The sequence below is a fragment of the Pituophis catenifer genome, unplaced genomic scaffold (genome assembly GCF_029215685.1).
Source record: "Pituophis catenifer annectens isolate HBS135680 unplaced genomic scaffold, rPitCat1.0.hap2 SCAF_7, whole genome shotgun sequence".
Classification (NCBI taxonomy): domain Eukaryota; kingdom Metazoa; phylum Chordata; class Lepidosauria; order Squamata; family Colubridae; genus Pituophis; species Pituophis catenifer.
The window spans coordinates 61,949,675-61,974,816 of NW_027256887.1; the positions used below are offsets into that span (position 1 = coordinate 61,949,675).

A 25,142-nucleotide genomic window follows, 5' to 3' on the forward strand; every position below is an offset into this window, starting at 1 on the left:
AGTAAAATTTAAAACTCTACTTCAATTTAAAGAACACTTACTTTTTTAATCAGCATTTTCCCCATTCATTAATGTTTGTGTTCCTTTTTTTCTCTTTTATTTAGAGTAAGTTGGATGCTTTCCGATCCCAGGTGCAGAAGGATTTTGACAATCTCCTGAAGAAAGTCTCTCAGACTTCTGAGGTAGGACTTGCGTAGCATTTGTAATAAAGTGGACAAGATGTAATGGTATGACAAAGCCTGTCTTACTCTGTAAAGTTCATACATGTAACCTTTATATCAATATTTCAGAGCTGTTTTTCAGAACTTTTTGAAACATCTGGCAACACTATTGGGCACAATCTTTTAAATGTTCCCATTTAAATGTGAGACATATGTATCTTATCCTATGTACCACTGAATTTTAGCAGACTTAATCCTTAAAAAGGATCTTCCATTTATACAAATAGTTCAACTGTTATTAAGGGCAAGGTCCAAAATGAATGGTATCTTAAATTCAGTCCCTCTGTGCTGTCCCAATAATTGGGGAGTTTGGTGGTTGGGGGAATTGGAAGGACTGCAGTGAGTCTGTTTAGTGAAGCAAAGTCAGCTACTCATGACATACTTGTGGAGGACTGATGATTTTCTATCTTTCTTAGTAAGCATGGTAGACTTGTGTTTTTCTTTTTCAACCTATGTTTAAAGGTTAACTTCATTTTATTTTTTTCTGCTTCAAAATGGTGGGAAAATATAGTGCAAATGTTCAACTATTAAAGCAGGAGGTTGCTCTGGGGACTGTGCAATATGGAGATGGGGTTCATAGTCTTGAGGCGTGAAAGCTTCAGATTGTCTATTCCTAGTTTAGCCGAAATCCCTAGAGAGTATTGTCTTACTTGGGTGGGTTACTAGCATTTGCTCTCTTTTTCTTAGCCAGCTTTTGGAGATCCCAAATGCAACAATAACCTATATTTGATAACCTATATCTAACAGGTGTACATGTCCTACAAATAATTTAGGAACATGAACTGGTGTAAAACTGGCTCAAAGATCAACCATACCTCCCCCCACTTTCTTTTTCTTTTTACCCTTTTTTGTTTTGTTTCATTTTGGCTTTTAATCATCTGCCTAAGATTTCTAAGAAACTTGAACGCTTATAACTGATACAAAATCTTGCCTATGCTGACTGGTGTTTCTCTCACAGCAGGTGGAGGCCCGGACGCTTGAGAAGACAGCTCAGTGGCAAAGGTAATTCGAGTGCCATGAGCAAATCATGTTCCTGTTTCTGGTGAAAAGGAACAAAGAGTCATGGAATGTTCTTACACCTTGCAGGAATTGTTATTCTAAAAAAGCATTTTTAGCACTCATAACATTCAGTACATTTCTACCTGAACTATTACTTTAGGGTAATGATTATTAGGTGATTATTTTAATTGAGGTTCGAATTAACTTTTCTGCCTGTGCAGTTACCGTACTTCAGGTCATTTCAAGAAGGCAGAGTAAGCAGGAATATTTCTATCGCATCTGAGCAGGATATTGTTGTTTCTGTGCTATGTTTACTAAGCAGTGCTGTAAGAATACATATGCAATAAAATAGTGCATGGAAATTTAGATTTTTTTTTTTAAAGAGGGAACTATGTCCTCCAATTCTTTGCAAAAAGAATGTGTTCAGAGCCAAATATGATTTTAATAAATTGGGGATAGCTCATATTTTGTATCTACATTCTTGAGGTAATGCTTCTCTGTACATTGTTGAATTACAGGGTTGTTAACCCTCCAAGCAGTATTCCTGAAAGTTGGGGTTCAATATCCTATGGAAGATACTGATTACCCATCCACAAAAAGCTCGATACCCTTTATATGTATTTATTTAAAACATTTTTGCTTTGCTGTTCAATAAACAAGAGCTCCCAGGGCAGCTGACATAAAATTCATTAGCAAAACTTAAATTGGGTTTTTCCAACGTTGCCTTGCTATGATATGAGATTGTCCAAGGATTCCATTTATTGTGTGGGATTCTATTATTAAAGATTAAATGCACAGTTTGGATAACTGTTCATAATTTGAGGATTAAAACATTTAAAAGTTCATACCCTTAAGCTAGCTTTTGATCAACACAATTGAGAAAAAGTGGATAAATACCTTTTATTTGCATTGGATTATAAATAGCACCTCAACATTTGTTCTGTTTTTTCCTCTTTCAAAGCTCCATAAAAAAAGACCTAATGAATTCTTTCCGAAAGGAAATGGATAAACTGGAGGAACATTTATCAAGTCTGAAAAATGAACTTGTGACTTTAGGTTCTGATCAGAAGGCATTGTCAAGACAAGTGGAATCTCTTCCAGGGCAGATCAAGGAAATGCGAGAAGATGTGAGTTTCCCAATATGTTTCCCACTTTTAAATGAATTTGTTCCAAAGGTTTTTCACTTGTGGTCCTGCCATCTAAAAGTCTGCCCCATTTCTCTTCACTCTCTGGTGATTCAAGGTGCCACTCATACTTTATTAGAAGGAAGAAGGCACTTCGGAGCACTAGTATAAATTGAACAGACCATCTACATGTTTTGTAGATCAGCCGGGTCTTCAACAGTATTACAGAAAAGGCAGGAAATTCCTCAAGTAAATTTAGGAAACTTTCTAGAGCTAGGGTTTTAGATCATATTAACTAACCCTGCCGTGAGTTATAGCAGATAATTTTGTAAAAATTATCAAAAAGTGATCCATCCATGACAACATCTCCAGCCAACATTTTCTACAGATGATGAGACTAAACATATTTAAGAAGGTATCAGATTAAGGAAATCTGTTCTTTTTAAAAGACCACAATAATTTAGAAATAGGTAATACACTGACTGTCTCATTTGATAGAAAACCAGACATGATATGAAGAGTGAGGATGGAGGAATAAGCTGTTTATCAAATTTGTTCTTCTCTTAATGATTTAGGTGGAAATTCAGTTTCCGACATGGTTTAGCCAATTCCTGTCCCAAACTAGAGAGGATAAAACTGGAAAACCTTTTGTCCAGCATGAAGAATTACAGGAGCAGCTACGCAAATTGGAACACAAGATCCTTGCCAAGATCTTGAAGGACCAAGAATTGTCTGTGCAGAATGTTGGAGTCACGCTTCATAAAGAAGGAATTACAGGAGTGACTGAGGAGGTATGAGGATGTCTTTCCCAGTAGATCTAAGAGAATCATCATTTAATATCTACGGAATAAATGGATGTTGTTTATATGAGATGTTCTTGTACATATGCAAATCTAGATTGTAAGACCTGCTCTGTGATTTACATGTGCATTAATTGCACTGTTTTTATTTCAGTGGCTAGGTTCCAGAATTAATAGCACTTAGCAATAGCACTTAGACTTATATACTGCTTCACAGTGCTTTACAGCCCTCTCTAAGCAGTTTACAGAGTCAGCATATTGCCCCTAACAATCTGGGTCCTCATTTTACTAATCTTGGAAGGATGGAAGGTTGAGTTAACTGAGAGCCAGTGAGAATCGAACTGGCAAACTGCTGGCAGTCAGCAATCAGCAGAATTAGACTGCGGTACTGCATTCTAACCATTGCACCACCACAGCTCTAAACCAGTGATGGGTTGCTACCGGTTCTCCCCGGTTCTTGTGAACCGGTAATGGAAATTTTGAGTAGTTTGGAGAACTGGTAAATACCACCTCTGCCTGGCCCCGCCCCCAATCTATTTACTCCCTCCCGAGTCCCAGCTGATTGGCTAGAAGGAAAAAATCAGGGCTCACTTGACAAAGAAGAGAAAAAAAAACAAGACACCTTAGCTTTAAATTGAGAAGTCAAGAAGCCTCCCAACTGATCGGCTAGAACCCATCTGCTCTTTGTAAACCGCTCGGTGGTGGTAGATTGGCAATTGAGGCCAAGCTGCCTGAAAGTGGTTTCCGATGGTCTCGGTGGTGGCAGAGCAACAAAAAACTGTTTAAACTCTTGCTGCAGCTCTTCAAAGGGCTGCCGTACAGCTGATCAGTGGTAAAAGGCAGTGTGGTGGTAGACCAGTGCGCTCCAAAAACAAATCAGTAGACTAGTACGGCTCTGCAAGCAGTTATAAAACTTGGTAAACCAGTACCTCTGCTAAATCCTAAAGAATTGTCACATGACCATCAAACCACACCCACAAAATAAGCCATGCCCACAGAATCGGTAGTAAAAAAATTTAGAACCCATCCCTGCTCTCAACTATCATTTGTGGCATTCTGCTATCAGTCATAAATAGATTCTGAAAACGCACCCTACAGAATTTGGGCAAACACCTTGGGCAACAGGGAGAGGGATGTTAGCCTTCTATTCTTTTTCTCTTGATCTCTTTACTCATCCCATTTATTGCAGATAGACAATATGTTTTATGCAGCCTTCCGTGTGTTCTTAAACTAACCTCAGATGCATGAAGAAGGCTATTCCATCACCAGTTTTATTGGCTTCTGTAGGAGAAATAGAGATATATGCCCCTTGCCTTGGTATCAAAAGGTTTTGACTTAACTTTGCTGCTATCCTGAACAGGCTTGAAGCCATGAAGTTGAGAGGATAGCCTTCTTTCTTTATCTCTCACCTTATGGAAGGGCAACACTTGTGAAGCATTTTCTGGCTGTTAGCACAGGGATGTGCTGTCTTTATATTTCTCAGCTTAATTTCAGTTCCCTTTACACTTTATACAAATAAAAATAGAGGATGTTTATAAGAAGCTTGTTTCTTGGAAGAGTGAGAACAGAGAATAGGTATCCCATCACTTTGTGTGCTCCAACTCCAGCTCTCATGTGACCCTCAGGTAAATCTCCCTGAGAGAATATGACCCTTTTTAGGTTGTATCCCTTTAAATCTTCTTGTATTCAATCTTGCTGTCTTATTTCAGCAAGTTCATCATATTGTGAATGATGCCCTGAAGCGCTACAGTGAAGATCGCATCGGAATGGTTGATTATGCACTTGAATCTGGAGGTAGGTTATATCAAAAAAAAAAAAAAAACCCACCCCACAAATAAGTTTCCAATTTTCATATCAAGAAACTAGAATTATTTTGGTCAGTTTCATCTATAAATTTAAACATTTAGGGGGCATTTTATTTGCTCTGTATGTGTCTGTACATATACATACATATACATTTTAAGAACAATAGTAACTTATTCAACTAAATTAAAATAGAGACAATGAAAAGGGAGAAAGAAAAAGCTAAGAAAATGGAAGAAAGTAGAAAAAAGTTATAAAGAAAGATATAAAGGTACAAAGATTCCAATATTCTTCACAGCACTTATAAGTACAATCATATTGTAACCTCTTTCTCTAACGTTACGACATGAATCCATAAAGTGTGCTGCATTTTCAGGCTTATTGCTTCCCAAAAGCTGGCAACTTCCAGGTTCATTCTCTGCAAAAAAAATTCCGAAGAATGAAGTACCGGTATACAAATGTGTTCTACTAGTCTAATACCATATTTCTAGTTCCTCATTTACAGTATGATTTGGGGATTAGCACTGTGCACAACTTACCTTCATTCATGCACTTTGATTATAGGGGCCAGTGTAATCAGCACCCGGTGTTCAGAAACCTATGAGACCAAGACTGCACTTCTTAGCCTTTTTGGCATACCATTGTGGTATCACTCCCAGTCTCCAAGAGTCATTCTACAGGTATGGGTTTATTTTCAAAGGAACAACAGAACTGCTGTCTCTTTTTTCACTCCCTGTTCACTCTCCAGAGCATTTTGCTTATGTCTCCTATTTGTCACCCGATTTACTTGGCTTTTGCCCCATGATGGGGTAGACAAGTTTTTTGTAGCAAGGAGAATGTTTCTTCTTTTCTCTAGTATTTATTGTAATCACCATGAGATATCCATGGTTACTTTGTCATCTAGTTCATTCAAGAAGGTAAGAAGCTTCTCTGCAATGTGTTATTTATAAACTAAAGAAAGTTGGAAGCGGTCCTTTGCCTGATAAAGATAGAGACAGAATAATTCCCTGGCTTAAAACAAAACAAAACAAAAAAAAAACATTTAGGGAATGATAAACTTAGTTGGATGTTGTCCTATTATTCCACTGGGAGCAAAGCTCCAAACATGCTTCTAGAGGAATTTTTGCTAAAATTCTTTTACATTTCCAGTTTTTATTTTGAATAAGATGGTAATTTCATAAGGGCCTGTGATAATTTTAATTTGTGAATTTCTATCAAAAGACTGCCCAGGGTTTGTGATATTCTTTCTTTTGGTTGAATAGAGTATTCTTGTCCCTTGAGAGAAATAAATCTATATAAAAGTATTTATTCCTTTTACCTCACATTTTTGTTTGTCTTATTTGATACAGCCAGATGTCCATCCTGGAAATTGTTGGGCCTTCCAAGGCTCCCAAGGTTTTGCTGTCATCCGCCTTTCAAGCAGGATCCATCCCACTGCTGTGACGTTAGAGCATATCTCCAAGTCGCTTTCCCCCAGTGGAACCATTCCCAGTGCCCCCAAAGACATTGCAGTCTTTGTAAGTCTGGACAACATAGCAGGAAAGAGCAAATTATAGTGAGCTCGTCCTGGTAAAGGGCAGATTTTTTTCCCCCATCACAGGGAAAACACAACCCACAATAGGCAATTCCTCTCATATTTATTGGCAGCCAAGGAGTGCAGAAGATCCTGAACTTTCTCTGTGTAGGAATCTCCTGTCTCTTGCTTCCAGTTTTGTTAAAAAATTGAAAAACAGTCTTTAACATTTTGTCAATTTTGCCTGTATTCCAGTGGGAGAATATGTTTCATTTTAAAATTTTTCAGCACTTCCCTACAGAAACAGTCTTCCAATACTCACTCTAAATTAGTAAATAATTTGTAGTCATCAGTTCTAGTATTAACATAGATAGTTTTGAACTAGGTGGTCAGAAACACTGACTGGGTGGTTCTCTGTTTTTTTTAAGGAATGATGTGGCTTGTTAGGTATTGCCTTAGCATAATAAGTGATATGTAAACAATGATTTATGACTGAGCATTTGAACACAACCTTTGTGACTTTTCCAATAAAACACGGTTAAAACAAACCACAGAGGATCAGTTTGTGCTGCTTTAAAGCACCAAAACAGAAAACCAAATTCTTGTCCTCCCTAAGACATGAAGCCAGCTGGGTGACTTTGGACCCAAGATAATCTTTGTAAAGAAATATTTAGACTAATTTATATTTATTTAACTAAAAGACAAGATAAACTAAAAATTGAATACAGTAAAACAATATAAAATATAAATACAATCAAATAAGAGAAATAAATGTTGTAATGCCATCCATCAAAAACTAGAATATCTTATAGCTTCTTATATAAATTGCTACAGGGAGAAAATTACAGTTCTGTTGCTGATGGTGGATTTATTATTATTGCTAAACTATCATAAGGGTATGGAAATTAAGAGGAAATGAACTTCTATGCTGGGGAAATTATACAAAGCATACTGAAGAGAGGCTGATGGCATCTAGAGTGCAACAGGTCACGGAATTGCTCAATATAAGTCTCTGACATTGACTGAAATTCTGTAATTAGACATGTCCTTGAAGTGGGAGAGTATATGTTTATAATGATCAGACCTCTTTTTGCTATGTTGGTTCTATACAAGTAGTCTTCAACTTACGATCACAACTCAGCCCAAAATTTGTGTTGCTAAATGAGACATTTCTTAAGTGAGCTTTGCCCCATTTTACGACTTTTCTCACCACATTTGTTAAGTGAATCATTGCAATTCTTAAATTATAACACGGTTGTTAAGTGATCTGATTCCTATCCCTATCCTCACTTGTTTGCTTAGGGCTTAGAGGAAGAAGACCATCAAGAGGGCATCCTCCTTGGGAAGTTCACATACAATCAAGATGGGGATTCTATCCAAACATTTCACTTTCAGGTAAGAAAAAGGACAAGAAATGGGAGTGAGAGTAGACCAAGGGCTTCAGAGCTTGCAGGGAAATAGTGGGCCTTATTTGCTGTTTTTATTCAGTCCTGAATGGATTTTTTAATAAAGCGTACTCGTGTACCTTTTATTTATACAGTCTTCCCTGATAAAGAATCTGTTTGTGAAATAGGTTTCAAACAATAAAATGTAGGGATTATAATAGTAGTTTTTGGTTTTTTTAAGTATAACTGTTTTGGTCTCATTGTGATATTACCTGCAGAGTTACCCAAGGATTAGCCATTATGGAGGCAGCAGATGGATTTTCCTTATGTTTTAAGGGACATAGCACAGGAGTCTGCTCTTACTAAAACAATAATAATAATAACCTTTAACACCATCAAAGATATGGATCTGCCTGTCCCTGGTCCTTGGGAAGGATTTGATAAGAGGATAAAAATGCCAAATACAGTCTGAACATCTGGCTATGCAATAAACTATAATACAGTGAAGAAATTGATCATTTTACGGTTCTGCCCCATATACTAATATCTCCTGGTCAAAGAAGTGGACTTCAAAGCTTTCCCCAACCCAGCGCTCTTTATATGTGAAGGATTAGATCCCTCACTATCTCTGTTCAGGACAGTGATGAGAAGTTATAGTCCAAACTATCTGGTCTGCACAAGTTGGGAAAGAAGGAAGGCAGTTTGTACCCATTTGTCAATGCTTGCAGAGTTCTGACAGGGATGGTGAATTAGGCATATTTCTGTAGATGATAGAAACAAATTAGAATTATGTTTGAGGCCTTTCCTATTGGTTGTTGGTGGAGGCATCTTTAAAAAGTTTATTTATACATTTGAATGCATGTACCCTGCATCTTTCCTTCAATTTGTGGCTCACGACACTCCCAGACTGCACAAACAATTTTCAGCATTTTTATTTTTAAAAAAAATGTGTACATCAAATATTTAAGAACTTATGGCAGCCACTTTTTCCCTTAAGGGAAATCATACCAAAAAAATGCAGGCTTTATTCTGTAAACAAATATATTTCTAGCATCTCCAGGGAGAAAAGTAAAAATAAAGCCCATGGCTGAAAAAGACAAGATCAGAGACATGTTACTGTTCTCCAGGCAGTAAGTGCACGTTTGAATTAAACTAGGCCAAGCTGAAGGAGCATTCTCTACGAGTCACGTTTTTAAAAATCAACCTTTTCTTTTCTTTTCTTTTCCCATCCTCAGGATATAGACAGACAGGCAGCCTTCCAGCTGGTGGAGCTCAGAGTTCTCAGCAACTGGGGCCATCCAGAATACACCTGCATTTATCGCTTCCGTGTGCATGGGGAGCTGGTCTCATAACGTCTTCTTACACCACTAGCTCAAAAGTCACCTACCTCAAGACCTGCACTTCAGACTGTGAAAGGCAGTTGGGAAGCAGTGCCAGGAAGACAGGCAGTTTCGAATGGGCAATATATCTTTTTTGCTATGTTGCACAGAGATGGGATGTAAGCTGTGACACTCCCTGATCAGTCAGCTCTCTCCTGGAAACAACACTCTTCTGAGTGCAGAGGAAGAAAGAGGCCTTTTGGATCGGTATTTTATATTTAGTTGTTCTTAAAGCAGTTTTTTAAACATACTTAATCCAGTTCATATTTATCCCCTCCTTTATACTTCTCCAAACCTAATTTCTGGTTGTCTCTTTAAAGCTCAATTTTCTGGGGACTGAAGGCATATTTAAACGAGTTAAGCAATGCAGAAAAAAAAAATTGGCAGTGACATAAGGTTTGGTGTGAAGTAAGGACATAAAGCCTTTGCCAGGTTCTAGGGTCCTGTTTAGGCCCTCATTTGTGTGTTCCCCCTTCCCCCCAAAGCCTCCACCTCTTCATAGAAAGGTTCCTTTTACTGTGCCCACTCTGAGTGGTTCTGGGGGATACAGAAGGTGTGCTGGAAACTGCAGTTAAAAGTTTTTAAAAAGTGTCATAACTTTGGTCACCTTTATATCATAATCATTTTGTGTGGAGACAGGTAAAGGAATGTTTTCATGAAATCTGTCACGGATGAGGATTGTAGATTTAGGGCCATTCCTCTTCCTATGTTGACAGGATTCCATGGAAGCAACAATGCACAGATTCAAAGGTACAGAGAGAAATGGGGGATTGTTTGTTAGGGAACTGTGATGTGTTTAGAAATTGGAAGCTGCAGTTTTGATGAATGGAAAAAGAGTTTTTCTATGGGGAAAATAGTGTAAAGGTAAATTAGAGTTATTTGTATGGATTAAATGTTGACGCATATTTCCCAATGTGCAGTATTTTGTTTCTTAGAAAATGAGATAATATTGTCACTGGCCTAGAATTAAATGCACCAGCTCCTAATAAGAGGGGGATGGTTGTTAATGCCGATGGCAAAGTATCCAGCATGTTCAGAGATGAAATATCTCTGAATACTGTTTTCTTGAATATCCCCTATATTTCACAAGTCAGTATTACAATATTAGCTCCAATGCAAAACTTGTTTCATATTGAATTCTGTCTTTTGATTTGCTTTCAGTGGACAAGTTGCTTATTGTAGTTCACAAAAAGGTAAAAGACTCTTCAGTTCATTTCAACTCCTGATGATAATATAGATATATCAGAAGCTGCTGTAATTTGGACTGTATATGTTGGAAAGGGATTAAATGCTGTTTTTAAGCTTGCATAAAATACTGTATATATTAATCTCATAAACCATTAAGAATAGCAAGAACTTAAACTTCTAATGTACCACAACCTTATATTTCTAAGCTGATTGAATTTTCAGGCATTTATTTGAATAGTTCCTTGAAACAGAGAAAGTGCAACTAAATGTCTATAATAACTTGCTAAACTAGTCCCATGCTGACTAAATAGTAAAGAAAACTGCCATATTTCTGCAAAATATGAGAGTTAGTCAGAGTTCTGAGATGGCATAATTTTTTAAACATTGCTTATGGCATGAAAAAGCAGCCCCCACCCCTTTAGTAGAAAACAAACACAGCAAAGAATAAAACAACAAGACAAGGAAAACTATCTTCCAGTTATGCTAATTGTTGATCACAGAAACAATTTTATAGGTGGAAAGATTTAAAAAATGGTGTTCTTTTTCTTTGCTCTAAAGTGTTACACTCTATTTAACTGCTACCCTTTCTAGCGGAAAAGCTTTGTTCTTAGTATAGACACATGCAAAGAACATTTTTCTTTTTGCTAAATGGATCGTCTTTGAATAAAATTGTGCTCAGTAGATATAGCCTTCTGGATTGTTGCCTAAATAATTCCTACTTCCACCCTTACTTGAGAAAGAAATAGCCATACATGGCAAAAGAGTGTGGAGACTTTGATGGGTCTCAAAAGACCCAATTTTTCAGACTGAAATAATTTTGGAACCAACAAATGCTTCCTGCTTTAGAAAAATTAATCTAAGGGGAAGACATACAGCTTTGTCCAGCATTTCCAATTTGGAACCCTCCAGATGTGTTGGTCATCCTAGAGGTCTGTCAGTGTGGTCATTAATAGTTGACATCGACTTGATGACCCCAAATCAATCCAGATAGGTTGAGATTACCAGAACAGAGATCAAATGGGAAAAATGATCTGGCATTTGGAACACACTAGCCAATGTGAATATTATCTCTATTCTTGACTGCAGTGGTTTTTATTATTTAAATGAAGCCACATAAATATTTAGGTAGGTAACCATGCTGACAACTGAAGAGAGAATGTAGAGATATCTGATAGCAGGACGGGATAGTGAACTACACCAGAGTACTGTAAATGTTGAATGTCCTGGGTTCAATCTTTGATATATGTGGTTAAAGTTAGGAAAACCTTAGTTCTGCAAATGATTGTTGCTAGCACTGTCCAAAGGAGCAGCAGCAGTTCTCTTGCAGCAGAAAAAAACCCTGGTCCAATTGGGTCAACTGGTTCCTTTCATCCCTAAGGATAAGTGACAGTGGAGTAGGCTGAGCTTGGCCATTTCCTCTGCTTTGGGGCTTTGTTTTAAAAGCATTTTCTCAATTGTAAATATGAACGTAGTGGATGTGCACAATGTGCACAAGTTTACTGCTGCATTTTGGTAGCTACAATGGCAGAGTAGTATCCGTTACTCATTCCATGCACCTATTGAGAGAAGAGGTGTGGGGCAAAGGACAAGGTTTCTTGCAACTAGAACTGGTGCATGCATATAACAGTATTATAGAAGAAATAGTATTACTTGGGCCTTGCCTCAACTTCTTCGGTATGAAGATGTGACTGCTCTGACGTAACATAACATAGCACATTAAATTCTTGAGAAATATTTAGCTAACAAAGGTTTGTTACCATTATCGGGCTCTATAAACTTTGTTAACCAGCTGTATCTAACAGAAAGATCTAGCTAGTATTTGTGATGTTTGTGCAGACCTCCGGTACTATTTGTCTTTCTTTGTGTGTACCTGTAAAAATGACAGATGGATTCTATCAGTCCATTCGCCAAGAATAAGAACAAGGAATTGCTAGCTGATCATTCTTCCAGTATTTCCTTATCAGGTGCCGGAATCTGGTAGCATTTTTAGGTTCCAGAATAAATCCCATGTTCTTTGATTTATACTAATTTTTAAATTGATGACTTCCCCTTCAATGTTACAGTAAAGGCTGTTTCCAGCACTTTTTTAAAAAAATTAGATAAAAGGACAGTGATTTTCCTTGTCATAAGAATTCTAATTACAAAAATTTATTTCAACATCTGAATTCTTATGCTCCTTCAGGCACATTATAGGCCTGCATTAGTCCACTACTTGGAATAAATTTTAAGACACATCCCATTCTCCATGTTCTTAGTTGTCCCATGTAGTTTATGTATAGTTTTTTTTTTTTAACATTAGCTGCAAAATTAACTTGTTTGTAATTATCCCAAAATAGGGATGGGTTAAGGATAGGGTTTTTTGTTATGAAAGAATGACTAATGGATGGTTTTATTTAGAAGAAAACTGAATTTAGGATTTAATATGGCGTGATGAACATGCAGTGTTTTTGTGAAATAATGGATCTATATTGAGAAAGATAAATATTGTGAATAGCAGTTGTATTCTTGTGATACACAAAAACAAAAAGACTTAATTAAGGAGCATTTACTGGTATTTTTGCCCATCTGATCTTATTATGAAATTATTTGATTTATTTGACCTATTATATGTAGTCAAATTTCATTGTTTGCCATCATGTCCAGCTACATCACTTTGGGGCCTGAGATTAAGTTTTATTATAAATTAATTCTGGGACATCATTTTGGTTCAGCCAATAAGTCTGGTTTAAGACCTCCACAGTGATCTACCTTTTTCTCATCGTGTGCCAAAAGTGTGCGTGCCAGCACTCAAAATGCAATGCGCCTCCGTGCATGCGCACACCACCCACCACCCCGCTCCCTGTGCACACACACGCAACCTCCCCCACCCCCGCGCATGCACCTGCATCCCAAAAATCAGCTGGCCCAGCGAGAGGCGCATGCGCATGCACGGTAGAGCTGAGTTGGGGATGGCTCGCGTACCCACAGAGAGGACTCTGCATGCCAGCTGTGGCACGCGTGCCATAGGTTTGCCATCACAGGTATAGATAACCAAGCTTTTTAACTTAAACATGTTATAAAATACAACCAGAGACCGAAAATCCAGTGATATCATATCAACAGTGACCTTAGTTAAGCATATGAAAAAGTATTACAATTTTATGGTGCCAATGCCTTCACCTGTCATTTTCATGCAGCTGCTCTCACTACTCTCAGATCTAACCTTTTTCACATAGCCACAGACATTTGAAGGTACTAAACTATAGATGGCTAGTTAAGACTATTGACTGAGAAGCAATATAGTAGCTTCCAAACTGTACATATCCAATGGTTATCATCAGGAATGCTTTTATGCAGTATGTTTTTCAAGTGGATACAAAAACGAAGCATGAAAAATATGACTTTTACTTTGTCCTTAGGAAGGTACCCCACAGATTCATGGTTGTAATAATAAATCATACTAAGAAATCTTTTTGTATTGAGGGTTAGGAGGAGTGTATCTAAATCTAGATTACAAATGCTGCACAGTCTGTTATTTTTGTTGTAATCTATACCTATGCAAGATAAATCAATAAATGATTTTTCTTAAAAGTGGTGAAACGAGTCATTAATGAACAAAGAAATTTTTGGGGGTCAGAGTGGAGTAAAATAGGAGTAGAAATTCTCATCAAAGTATAATGGTACTACAGGTGTTTGTCATATAAACCACAGATCATATGCGGACATACAGACATACAGGAGCCTTGATAGTATAGTGGTTTAATGCACCCTGTTATTAACACAGCTGCCTGCAATTTCTGCTGGTTCGAATCTCTCCAAGGCTCAAGGTTGACTCAGCCTTCCATCCTTTCTAAGGTAGGTGAAATGAGGACCCAGTTTGTGGGGGCAATAAGCTGACTTTGTATAAAATATACAAAAGAATGAAGGCTATTGCTTAATGCATTGTAAGCCGCCCTGAGTCTCCGGAGAAGGGCGGCATATAAATCAAATTAAAAAAAAAAAAAAGATATCCCCTCCTCCCATGTCAGTACAAATCTCCTATGAGGGAAGGAGTCCCAGGAAGAGCCAATCTGCTGAAAAAGTTACATAATTAAAAAAGCAATTTATACTGCTGTTTAAACTACTGTAGTTTAATTTTAAGAAAACATTTGATGTCAAGGCTTAACTAAAATCAGGATTGCAACTTTTCCAATCTGAGTTTTTCAAAATAGCAATAGCTTTGAACTTATTTTTTAATTGTGCACATTTCTTATGAACAACTGTTATAAATAGCCCTTGGAATACTTCATAAAATTCTGGTCATTACATCTCTTTAGGAAGGATGTAAATAGGATACCCAAAATAATTAAGCTGTCTTTTAGCTTGAAAAGATTACAAACTATTTTTCATTCAAAATTTGATAAATGTATATAAAAATTATGTAGAAATTTTCCTAAAAATACCAGAACTTGGCTATCATGCATCAGTGTGAAACTCGGGGAAATACAAGATAAGGCAATTCTTTATAAAGCACATAGAATTTGCTTCTATTAGATGAATGTGATTGGTGATACTAATTTAGATTGTTTTTTAAAAAGTAGTTAAATCTGTAGAGCTACTGGTTTCAGTGTAACCATACCTTCAGAATGAAAGACAGCATTTGCTAAATACCAGTTGTAAATACCTGACTTTACTCATGTTTTTGAACACCCTCTTAAGTCACAATATAGAAAAAGGCATATTTGATTCAGCAGGATTTTTCTTATGGCACAAGTTTCTTTTGTCAATTTGATTGACAAAAAGTTCTGGAAGCATTTTAGTAAATCCCCAGTTCAGGAAAACAACCAGCTAGCCTTCAAGACTTTTCAGGGAAGAAACTTCAGCCATATGAAACATATTTACAAATTACATCTAACTTGATTACATTTTATGAACCAGGATTAGTGAAGTAATAACCCATTTCCTTTAAAATGGAGAGAACAAGCTTTTCTTTTTAACCACATTGTTCTTTTTAATGTTGACACCATGGTAGCCTCAGTAGTTCTTATGTGTGGCTCAAAAAGGAGAACACAGCACTGTGATTTCCTTAATGCTTGCCAGCATTATATATTCATCTTTCTGAACAAAAGAATGAAATAAATGAAAGAGGGCGGGGATGACATTGTGGCAGTATGGTAATGACTTAGCGGAGCTCAGCTAAACCAGCCAAATTCTACCTACCAGGCCCCCTACGGGGTCAAAAGTCACCCCGGAAAGGTAACGAAGTAGACGGGACACTCCATAGATTGCGAGGAAGAAAGCAGCCCCTTGCAGGTCCAGAGGAAGCTGGACCTGCAAGGGGCTGGCAGGAGAAGACGACCAGAAGATGGCCAGAACAAGCTAGGACAGCCCCATGGAAGAAGTGACTGAGAAGGACTGAGCAGCAGCATGAGTGATCTGGGCGAGATTTTTTTTTTTTAACCTCTGGGAGGAATTTTCCCCAAGAACTTTTCCTTTCCTGGAGAGTGTAACTCAAAAAGGGGAGGCAGGATGTTTTATTGCCTGCTTCCCAAAGCTTAGTAGAGACTAAGATTTTGAGCCTTTGACAATCCGGAAAAAGCCTGATTTCATTTAAAGTATAAGAGGCACGGGTTAAAACCTGTGGGGAGCCTGGATTGGTTCTTTTTGTTTTGTTTTTTTCCTACTAAAAAATTGGAACTGATTTGATGTTTATTAAGTTTGGACGGACTTTAAAAGGTTTTTTTCCCTTTGTCTTCAAAATAAATATTGTAGTAAAAATGGAAAACTAAGTAAGCACGACACCTAAAGTTTGGAGAGGACACTGCAAGTCGATAGAAGAAGTCTGTTATGTCTAGGGTGGTTATTTTTGGAAAGGAGTTTGAAATAAAATAGCACCTGCAGATTGCTTACTTTGAAAGTTTGGAGATACAGAGTGAAAATATTAAAAGGCTTTAAACTATGATTTGAACTATTGTGGATTACAAATTGAGCTAGCAAAGTGAAGAAGAGAAACAGCTTGGATTTGTTTTGAGACCAAGTGAAAGACTTTCCTTCTGTTTAGTTTTATTTTTTATTTTTTCCTTTTTTTGGCTCTTAGACTGGCTGGATACTCCAAACTTTGGGATTTGTGTTTTTCCACATTTTAATGCTTTGGGATTATAAATACACTCAACAGCGAATTGAGATTTATAAAGTCTTGGAGAATTGATTGGCCTTTTGGATTACAAATATTTAATACTAAGAGAAGAAAGAAGCAGCTGTGAACTTTGAACAGTGAACTGAGAGTTGCAACGTCCTGGGGTATTGATGGGCCTTGTGGATTACTGATACTAGTTATTGAGAGAAGAAGAAGAAAGAAAAATAACTATTTGCAAAGAAGTACTCTACGCTATTACAGGATAAAGTTTTGGACTGATCTGGTGGATTATAAAAATTATAAGATTGTGATACAAGTGGGAATAGGAAGAGAAAAGAGTGGCCTTTCCTTGGTATAAAGCAGTGGGGTTAGAAGTTGCTTGGGAGCTAGGATATTTATTGTGGTGTATTTTGCTAAATTAAGGTCCCATTTAACCTGGTTAATAGACATTAGTTATAAGCAGAAATGGCAAGCAATCCAAATTTAAGCAAGTTAGGAAAGAAAACATCATCTGCAGCATCAAGTCCATCAAGTAAAAGATTGATAGAGAGCATGTTACAAGCAGAGCAATCAAATGCATTTCAAAAAGACGTGATGACAATGTTCCAATCCTTACAGGAGGCGATAACAAAGAATCATAATGAGGTGAAGAGTGAGTTGGGAGAGGTAAAAGAAACAGTACACAACATGAATGCAAAAATAGGGAATTTCCAACAGATGATAGAAAAAAAAGAACAAAAGATTCAGGTAATAGAGGAAAAATCAGAACAAGCCGAGAAAAAAATGGAGGAAATGAATCAAAGGCTTACACAGGAAAATAAAGAATTGGAGGAAAACATTATTTTGTTGCAAATGGAAAAGGCTGCTTATTTCTTGAGATTCCAAAATATAGAAGAGGAAAAAGGAGAAGACCTACCCTGATATAATGATAGAATTGCTGGCAAATGCCTTACAAATTGCAACGCAGGAAATGCAAACAGAAATTGATGAAATATTCAGAATACACACAACCTATGTGAGAAGACATAATCTCCCGAGACAAATTTCATGTCAGATTTGTCAAGCTGATAAGAGTTGAAATACTTTAAAAAGCAAGAGCTGAACCTCTGCAATATAAAGGCAAAGAAATTGTGGCGGTGAAACAGGTGCCAAGAAGAGTAAGAAACCTAAGAAGACAATATCAATTCTTGACAGGTCAGCTGATTAAATACAATGTAAATTTTAGATAGCTGATACCGGGGGGAATTTTGGTAACTTGAAATGAAAAAAAGATAGATTGGACTCATTAGATAAAGCATATGAATTTTATGAATGTCACCTTGGAACTACTGAAGAACAGGGAAGGAGAGAGGAAGGAGAACACAAAGGGCAAAGAGAACTAGCAAATGTGGAAAAGACTATACGTCAGAAAGAAAGTCCCAGAAAACAGAACAAGTAGAACAAGAAGGAGCAAAAGCAAAGGAACTGAGAGAAATAAGATAAACTAGGACAATACGACCTATATACAAGTGAAAAGATGGAATAAGAAATACAAATGATATCAATCAACATAAATGGATTGAATTCACCAATAAAAAGGAAAAAAAAACTTTCACAAAACTACAAAAATTAAAACTTCACTTAATCTGTCTCCAAAAAGTTCATATTCAAAAACAACATAGTAGGCTTTTAGAATACTCCAAAATGGGAAAAGTTACTTTTCATTAGCACAATAAAAGAAAAAGGGGGGTGGTCTTATATATAAAGGAAACAATAAACACCAAGTAAATATACACAGATGAAGATGGGAGAATTTTGATGGTAGAGATAATAATAAACCAAAAACAAGTACTTTTGATATCAATATACGCGCCAAATAATAAGCAAGAAGAATTTTATAAACAACTCCACATGAAAATAACTGAAATGGATTATGACAGTAGTTGTGTGTTAGGGAACTTCAATGTAATTGTGGACCCAAAACTGGACTATAGAAGTAGGAAAGTAGGTAAAAAGACATGGAAAACACTCCCTAGGACCTTCTTTAAAATGATAGAACTATCACTTCAAGATACATGGAGAGATATGAACTTAGAGAAAAACCAAGATACATTCTACTCAGACATCAATCATGGTTGAGAATAGATATGCTATAGATGACACCGGAATTAAGAACAAATGTACAGGAGATAGAAATTGAAATAAATGTACAGTATAGGCAGATCACAACCCAATGAAAATAAATTGGAAAGGTCAAAGGGAAAAAATGAGATGGATGTTGAATCAAGCCCTATTAAATGATAAAGAGTTGATACAAATAATGGAGGAAGAAATGGAAATCTTGTTCAAGGAGAATACAAAAGATGAGACTTCATTACAAAATGTATGGGATACAGCAAAAGTATATATTTGGGGATTAGTAATCACCTATACAGCAAAAAAGAATAAGGAAAAGAGGCAAACACAAAACAGATTAGCAGAAGAACACAAAAGACTGGAAACAGAGTTACAGAAAGAACCGCAAAAAAAATTAAAAAAACAAATGGGACTGATAAAACATAAACTCAATTAATGGAAACAGAAGAACTAGCACAAAAGATTAAAAGAGCAAAACAAAATTACTTTGAAAATGCCAACAAACCAGGAAGATGGTTAGCATATAAATTGAAAAAGGAGAAAGAGAAGAAATTGATACACAGCTATGAGTGAAACTAAAAAGAAAATAATTCAGAATTACTACAGAAAATTATATAATCAAGAGAAGGTGTCAGAAGAAAAAATAAAACAATATTTGGAGAAAGCTGAATTACCCAAATTACCAGAAACAGTGAAGGTTATGTTAAATGAAAAGATAACAATGATGGAACTAACAGAGGAGATCAAGAGACAAAATAATAATAATAATACACCAGGACCAGATGGACTACCAGCAGAGCTTTATAAATGTTTACAAGATACTTTGGGTTTGCCAGTATTGGAAGTTTATAATGAAGTACTGTTAGAGGCCAAAATTCCAAACACATGGATGGAAGCAAATATATCCCTGATACCGAAAAAAGAATCAGATTTAATGCAGATAAAAAAACTATAGGCCAATATCACTATTAAATGCAGACTACAAAATATATGCCTCAATAATTGCAGAAAGATTAAAAAGATTCCTGAATGAATTTATACACCCAGACCTGAATGGATTTTTACCTAAAAGGCAAATTAGGAATAATATGAGAATCATTTTGAACACGTTGGAATATTATGAAATGCATCCAGAAAAACAAATGGCATTGATATTCTTAAATGCACAGAAAGCATTTGATAATGTAAATTGGCAATTTATGTTATCACAATTAAAATATATGGACTATGGGGAGAAATTTGTTAACATGATTGAGGCAATATATTCTAAGCAAACTGCAAAAGTAATGGTTAATGCGGACGTGACTGAAAACATTAACATAAGAAAAGGCATGAGAGAAGGAGGTCTGTTGTCCCCTCTATTATTTATATTAACATTGGAAATACTTAATGGAAACATTAGACAAGACTCAGAAATAAAAGGAATGGAAATAAAAACAGAAGAATATAAGCTACAGACATTTGCAGATAACCTGGTATTTATCTCAGAAGAACCACAAGAATCTGGACCCAAGTTAATAAAAATAATAGCAGAGTACAGTGAAGTTGCAGGATTGAAAATGAATAAAGAGAAAACTAAAATACCAGTTAAAAACGTCACAGAGAAACAAAAAAAAAGTTAGTGGAAAAGATAGATATTCAAATAGTTAAGAAAATTAAATACCTAGGAGTTCAGCTAACAGCAAGATGTGCAATTATAAAAGAAGATAATTATATGAAACTATCACAACAAATTAAATTAGACTTGGAGAAATGGAAAAATCTGCAGCTATCATTGATAGGAAGAACATTTTGCCGATATTGTTATTCGTATTTCAAACAATTCCGATAAAATTAGAAAAAAAAATTTTTTTTTGAAGAACTAAACAAAATGATACTAAAATATATTTGGCAAAGGAAAAAAGCAACAATAAGACTGAAACTGCTACAAGATACTAAATTGAAAGGAGGCCATGGCTTGCCAGATTGGGCTAAATCGGTTGGCATGCAGTCGGTAATACCAGAAGCCTCTGTTTTTCATACAGTTTGCTCTGTAGGAAACTCTTAAAGGCTTGGGATTTCAGAAATTCCCAACTGCAAAAGAGTAAGTTGGCTAGTCTAATGGTGAACGTGGGAATGGAGAAGACATGGGTACTTTCTTTTCTATACCTGTATTCTCCTGAATGCACATGCTCACAAGCACACTCACATACAAAACCACCATAACAAAAACATAAAAATCATGACTAAGAGCTCAAAGTGTACAAAATGTTTTGGGAAAAGGGAGAAGGTGGCTGCTGGTCAGTCCCATCTGTTCTTTGTCACCTTCATTAGTTTCAATGGAAAACCATATTCCCTGGAAATTCGTAGTCCCCCCCCACCCCTCTCAGTCTCCTGGCCTCTTTCACAGTAGAAGATCAGCTGCAAAGGATTTTGGTTAAGCTGCTCCGGGTTTTTGAATTGAAGAAATGGAGGGGGAGATGTGAATTTCTCAATTACTGAAAAGATGTTCAGCAGCCACCAGCTGGAGTCACAATAGCTGCTTGAGATTTCACTTTATAATGCTGGCCACCAAGCCTCTGGCCACCACTGCCAGCCTTTGCCTGAGGAAAGGGAGGGAGAGAAAAAAAGCCCAAGTTAGAATAAGATGGACAAGAGATTTTGGATGACCAAAGAAATTGAAAAAACTGCACAAATACAATTCACAGTGCTGGGTATTGGATATGTATAAGCCCCATAAAAAACATCTTCCATCTAAGCCTTCCCAGTCCTATTCAGAAGAGGACATCTCACTGACGCTTTCTTATGGTCATTATGGTGGGGTATTCTCTGTTGTAACTGCTAAGAGGCCCAAGCAGCGCAGCAAAATAAAGTGGGCATGGAGCATTTCCACCACAAATTAAAGTTCAAAGCCTTTATTGTCATTGTATATCATGTATACAATGAAATTGGTTTAGCCTCTACTGGTGCAGTCCATACAAGAATACAATAATGACCAGTAATACAAGAGTACTTGATTATCAACAACCTTAAGATGACTGGTTTTATTTGTTTATTTCTCTTTCCACTGTAAATTCCTTTGAAATTTGTGAAAATTTCAAAACAGTTGTGAAAATTGTGAAAAACAAAGTATAAATAAAATCAGAGAATAAATGGGAAACAAGAGGATGAGAAACCATGTTCATAACAATTCTTCCTGAAGGTTCCTGAGCTTCATGAGAATTCAACTTAAATAATTTACAGCCTGTGCTCGTAAGGCATATAAGCCATAGTAGAGGAAATACCTTATTTCCCTCTTGATTGTGGGATTTTTCATCCAATGCAGGCTGAAGGAAAGCATTGGGCAAAGAAAAGCAGAAGTAAGCTGAACACAGGACAAACAGATAACGAAGGCAAACAAACAACTAAGATATGGACAAAGACTGAGCGAATGAAGGGAGTTCTGCTCCAATTCATCTGGAAAGCACTAGACAACAACACATGGCAGGAGACAAAACAAAGGCATACACACTCACACAGGCCAAAGGAAAAAAGGGACTGACATGCTAGATAAACAATGACTGCACCTACAGAGCACAATTATCTGAAGTAAGGAGCACTGCTATGCTAAAGCTCTCAAGCTTTTGCCAATTTCACAAATTTATGCTACCTGTCAGGGGTGGGTTCTACTTACTTTACTATTGGTTTGCAATGGGGCCGCCCATGTGATCGCTTTGATTGCGTGCACACGCACACTCTTCTGTGCATGTGCAGAAGTGTTCTGATGATGTCAAGGTCAGTGGGCAGAGCCTCCCACCGGTTTTACTACCGGTTCTATAGAACTGGTGCAAACCGGGGGCAACCCACCACTGCTACCTGTCCAAAGTTTACAATGGCATCTTAACAGTTAAAATACCATAGAATGCTATATGTTGAATACTATAATTACTATACTACTATAGTTATAGAATACTATAACTGAAAGCTCATCTGGAAAAGATTTAACATAACTCATCAACTATTAATCAGGATCCTAAACCTAAGGCAGACAAACAGCTGCCTCACTCTGAACTAAATAAAAAGCTTACAATGTTCACTATGGGATGGAAGCTTCCATTTAAAAGGAAACAAAGATACAAGCAGTTTCCTTGGCTACAAGATTATTACCCTGACATCTGTGCCTGCGTTGGGACTCATTTCTAAGATGTAGTCAGACCAATTCTGGACAGAAAAACGACTGTGAACACACCTTTTTAAAAATGAACATATTATATATCCTGCTTGGTTATTTTCTTTTGACTTAGCAGGGACCGTGAATCAGGATACAAAGGTTTGTTCAACAATGCCTAGTTTAAAAAGTATTTTCTTAAATATGAACTCAGCCAAAACCAGTGGAGGAGAAACAGTGGTTCCCTTTAAGGTAAGCCTGGGAAAGGTATGAATGCATTGACAAGGGTACAAACGCACTGCACAGCAGTGGTGGGTTGCTATTAGTTCTCACTGGTTCGCACGAACCATTGGCGGAAATTTGGCCAAGGTCACCGAACCATTAGTGATAGCTGGCAGGTCATGCCCCCAAACCAGTCCTCTGGTCGCTGCTTGCTTGCCCTGGCCATGTTAGTCGCCGCCATGTTCTATGCATCCCATTGCCTTGCAAGTCCAATGGAATGAGCATGCGCGAAGAACATGGCAACGACAGCAGCTTTTTCCATCGGTACATTTTGGCGGATTGCGGAGAAAGCGGCTGGCAAAGAAGCCTTTTCAGAGGCTTCCTTGCCAGCTGCTTTCCAGCAGTGGCAATTGGCTAGGGGCCGCCGAAAACTCCAATCAGCTTGCCTTCCCGATTCTGGACCAACCGCCGCGGAAGGTAAGCAGCTGAACAAAGAGGTGGTGGTGGGAGAGGAAGGCAGGCAAGCGGGCTAGGCCACAGGGGCCACCGAGAAGTCAGGCAAGCATGTTGGCACCACCTGGCCATGGGGAAGAGAGTTAGCAGCCTACTCCCTTCCCTGTGGCCCTGCCATGCTTGCCTGCCTTCCCGGTGGTCCCCCACGCCCTTGCCTTCCAAGGTCAGGTCACCCATCCAGCCCATGACGGGAGATGCACTGCTTCTGGCCCATTCCGGCCAGTGGGTAGGTGGGTGGCCCTTCAGGAAGAGGAGCTGTGCGCTGGAGCTGAGAGGGGTGGCGACAGTGGTGGTGCTGCGGGAGGGTGGCCGGATGTCCCAGGGCTGGTGCACATGTGTACCGCATGTGAAGGGAGGCAGACACCGCACCTCTGAGGAAAAGAGGCGGCGGTGAAGCCCTGGCTGTCACCTGGGAGAGGACCATGGAGGGACACACAGACATGCACGTGCACCCATATCGCCCCCGCTGCCACTACTTTTTCTGTCGGCTTCTCGGCGCTCTTAAAGTCGATCTTGAAGAGCTGGAAGCTGGAACAATGAGTTTGGCGGCGATCTGAGGAAACGTCTTCCAGCTCTTCAAGATCGACTTTAACACTAAGAAGCTGACAGCAAAAGTAGCGGCAACAGGGGTGTGTGTGTGTGTGTCCCTCCATGGTCCTCCTCTCCCAGGTGACAGCCAGGGCTTTGGTGCCACCTCTTTTCCTCAGAGGGGTGGTGTCTGCCTCCAAATCCTTGCGGAGGGACACACACACATACATACACATCTGTTGCTGCTACTTTTGCTGTCAGCTTCTCAGTGCTCTTAAAATCGATCTTGAAGGAAGACATTTCTTTAGATCACCGCCAAATTCATTGTTAGGAGGGTCAGATGAGCCCCTGAATATACGAGAAGTCTTGGGCAAAGTTCTTCCAAAGAATGTTCGTGTTTGCTCTGTGATACGAAGCCGAGAAGGAGAAGACTGGGCCGAACTTTGGAAGAACTTTGTCCAAGATTTCTCGTATATTCAGGGGCTAGCCTGACTCTCCCAACAATGAGTTTGGCGGCAATCTAAGGAAATGTCTTCCAGCTCTTCAAGAACGATTTTAAGAGCGTTGAGAAGCCAACAGCAAAGGTAGCGGCAGTGGGGGCGATAGACGTGTGTGTGCGTGTCCCTCTGCAAGGACTTGGAGGCAGACACCGTCCCTCTAAAGAAAAGAGGAAGTGGCGAAGCCCTAGCTGTCAGCTGGGAGAGGAGGACTGCAGAGGGATACATACACACATGCCCCTGTCATACCCGCTGCCACTACTTTTGCTCTCAGCTTCTCGGCACTCTTAAAGTCGATCTTAAAGAGCTGGAAGACGTTTCCTAAGATCCGCTGCCAAACTCATTGTTGAGAGCGTCAGGCTAGCCCCTGAATATACAAGAAGTCTTGGGCAAAGCTCTTCCAAAGAATGTGCATGTTTGCTCTGTGATATGAGGAGGAGGAGGGGGTGACAGACATGCCCACTCAGTTACATGACTACCAAGCCACACCCACCAAATAAGCCACGCCCACAGAACCTGTAGTAAAAAATTTTGGAACCCACACCTGCTGCACAAGCCACAACAGCACAGGCCACAACTGCACAGGCCACAACTACCTGTAGTTGTTGAGCACCAGATGGTGCTGAGGCAACTGT

The 25,142-nt window shown here is 38.2% G+C and overlaps 1 protein-coding gene across 4 annotated transcripts in view; it reads left to right on the forward strand.

Annotated features, from left to right (window-relative positions):
- SUN2 (Sad1 and UNC84 domain containing 2) overlaps window positions 1–13,943 on the forward strand; it is a 34,733-nt gene extending 20,790 nt beyond the window's left edge. For all 4 annotated transcript variants that reach the window (XM_070947753.1, XM_070947751.1, XM_070947754.1 and 1 more), the window contains exons 10-18: window positions 105–182; window positions 1,180–1,223; window positions 2,182–2,347; window positions 2,920–3,135; window positions 4,854–4,938; window positions 5,512–5,627; window positions 6,297–6,464; window positions 7,763–7,855; window positions 9,081–13,943. In XM_070947753.1, coding sequence (XP_070803854.1) covers window positions 105–182; window positions 1,180–1,223; window positions 2,182–2,347; window positions 2,920–3,135; window positions 4,854–4,938; window positions 5,512–5,627; window positions 6,297–6,464; window positions 7,763–7,855; window positions 9,081–9,197 — 1,083 coding nt within the window. In that variant the 3' untranslated portion in view covers window positions 9,198–13,943. The remainder of the gene's footprint in view (window positions 1–104; window positions 183–1,179; window positions 1,224–2,181; window positions 2,348–2,919; window positions 3,136–4,853; window positions 4,939–5,511; window positions 5,628–6,296; window positions 6,465–7,762; window positions 7,856–9,080) is intronic.
- The last annotated feature ends 11,199 nt before the right edge of the window (window positions 13,944–25,142 follow it).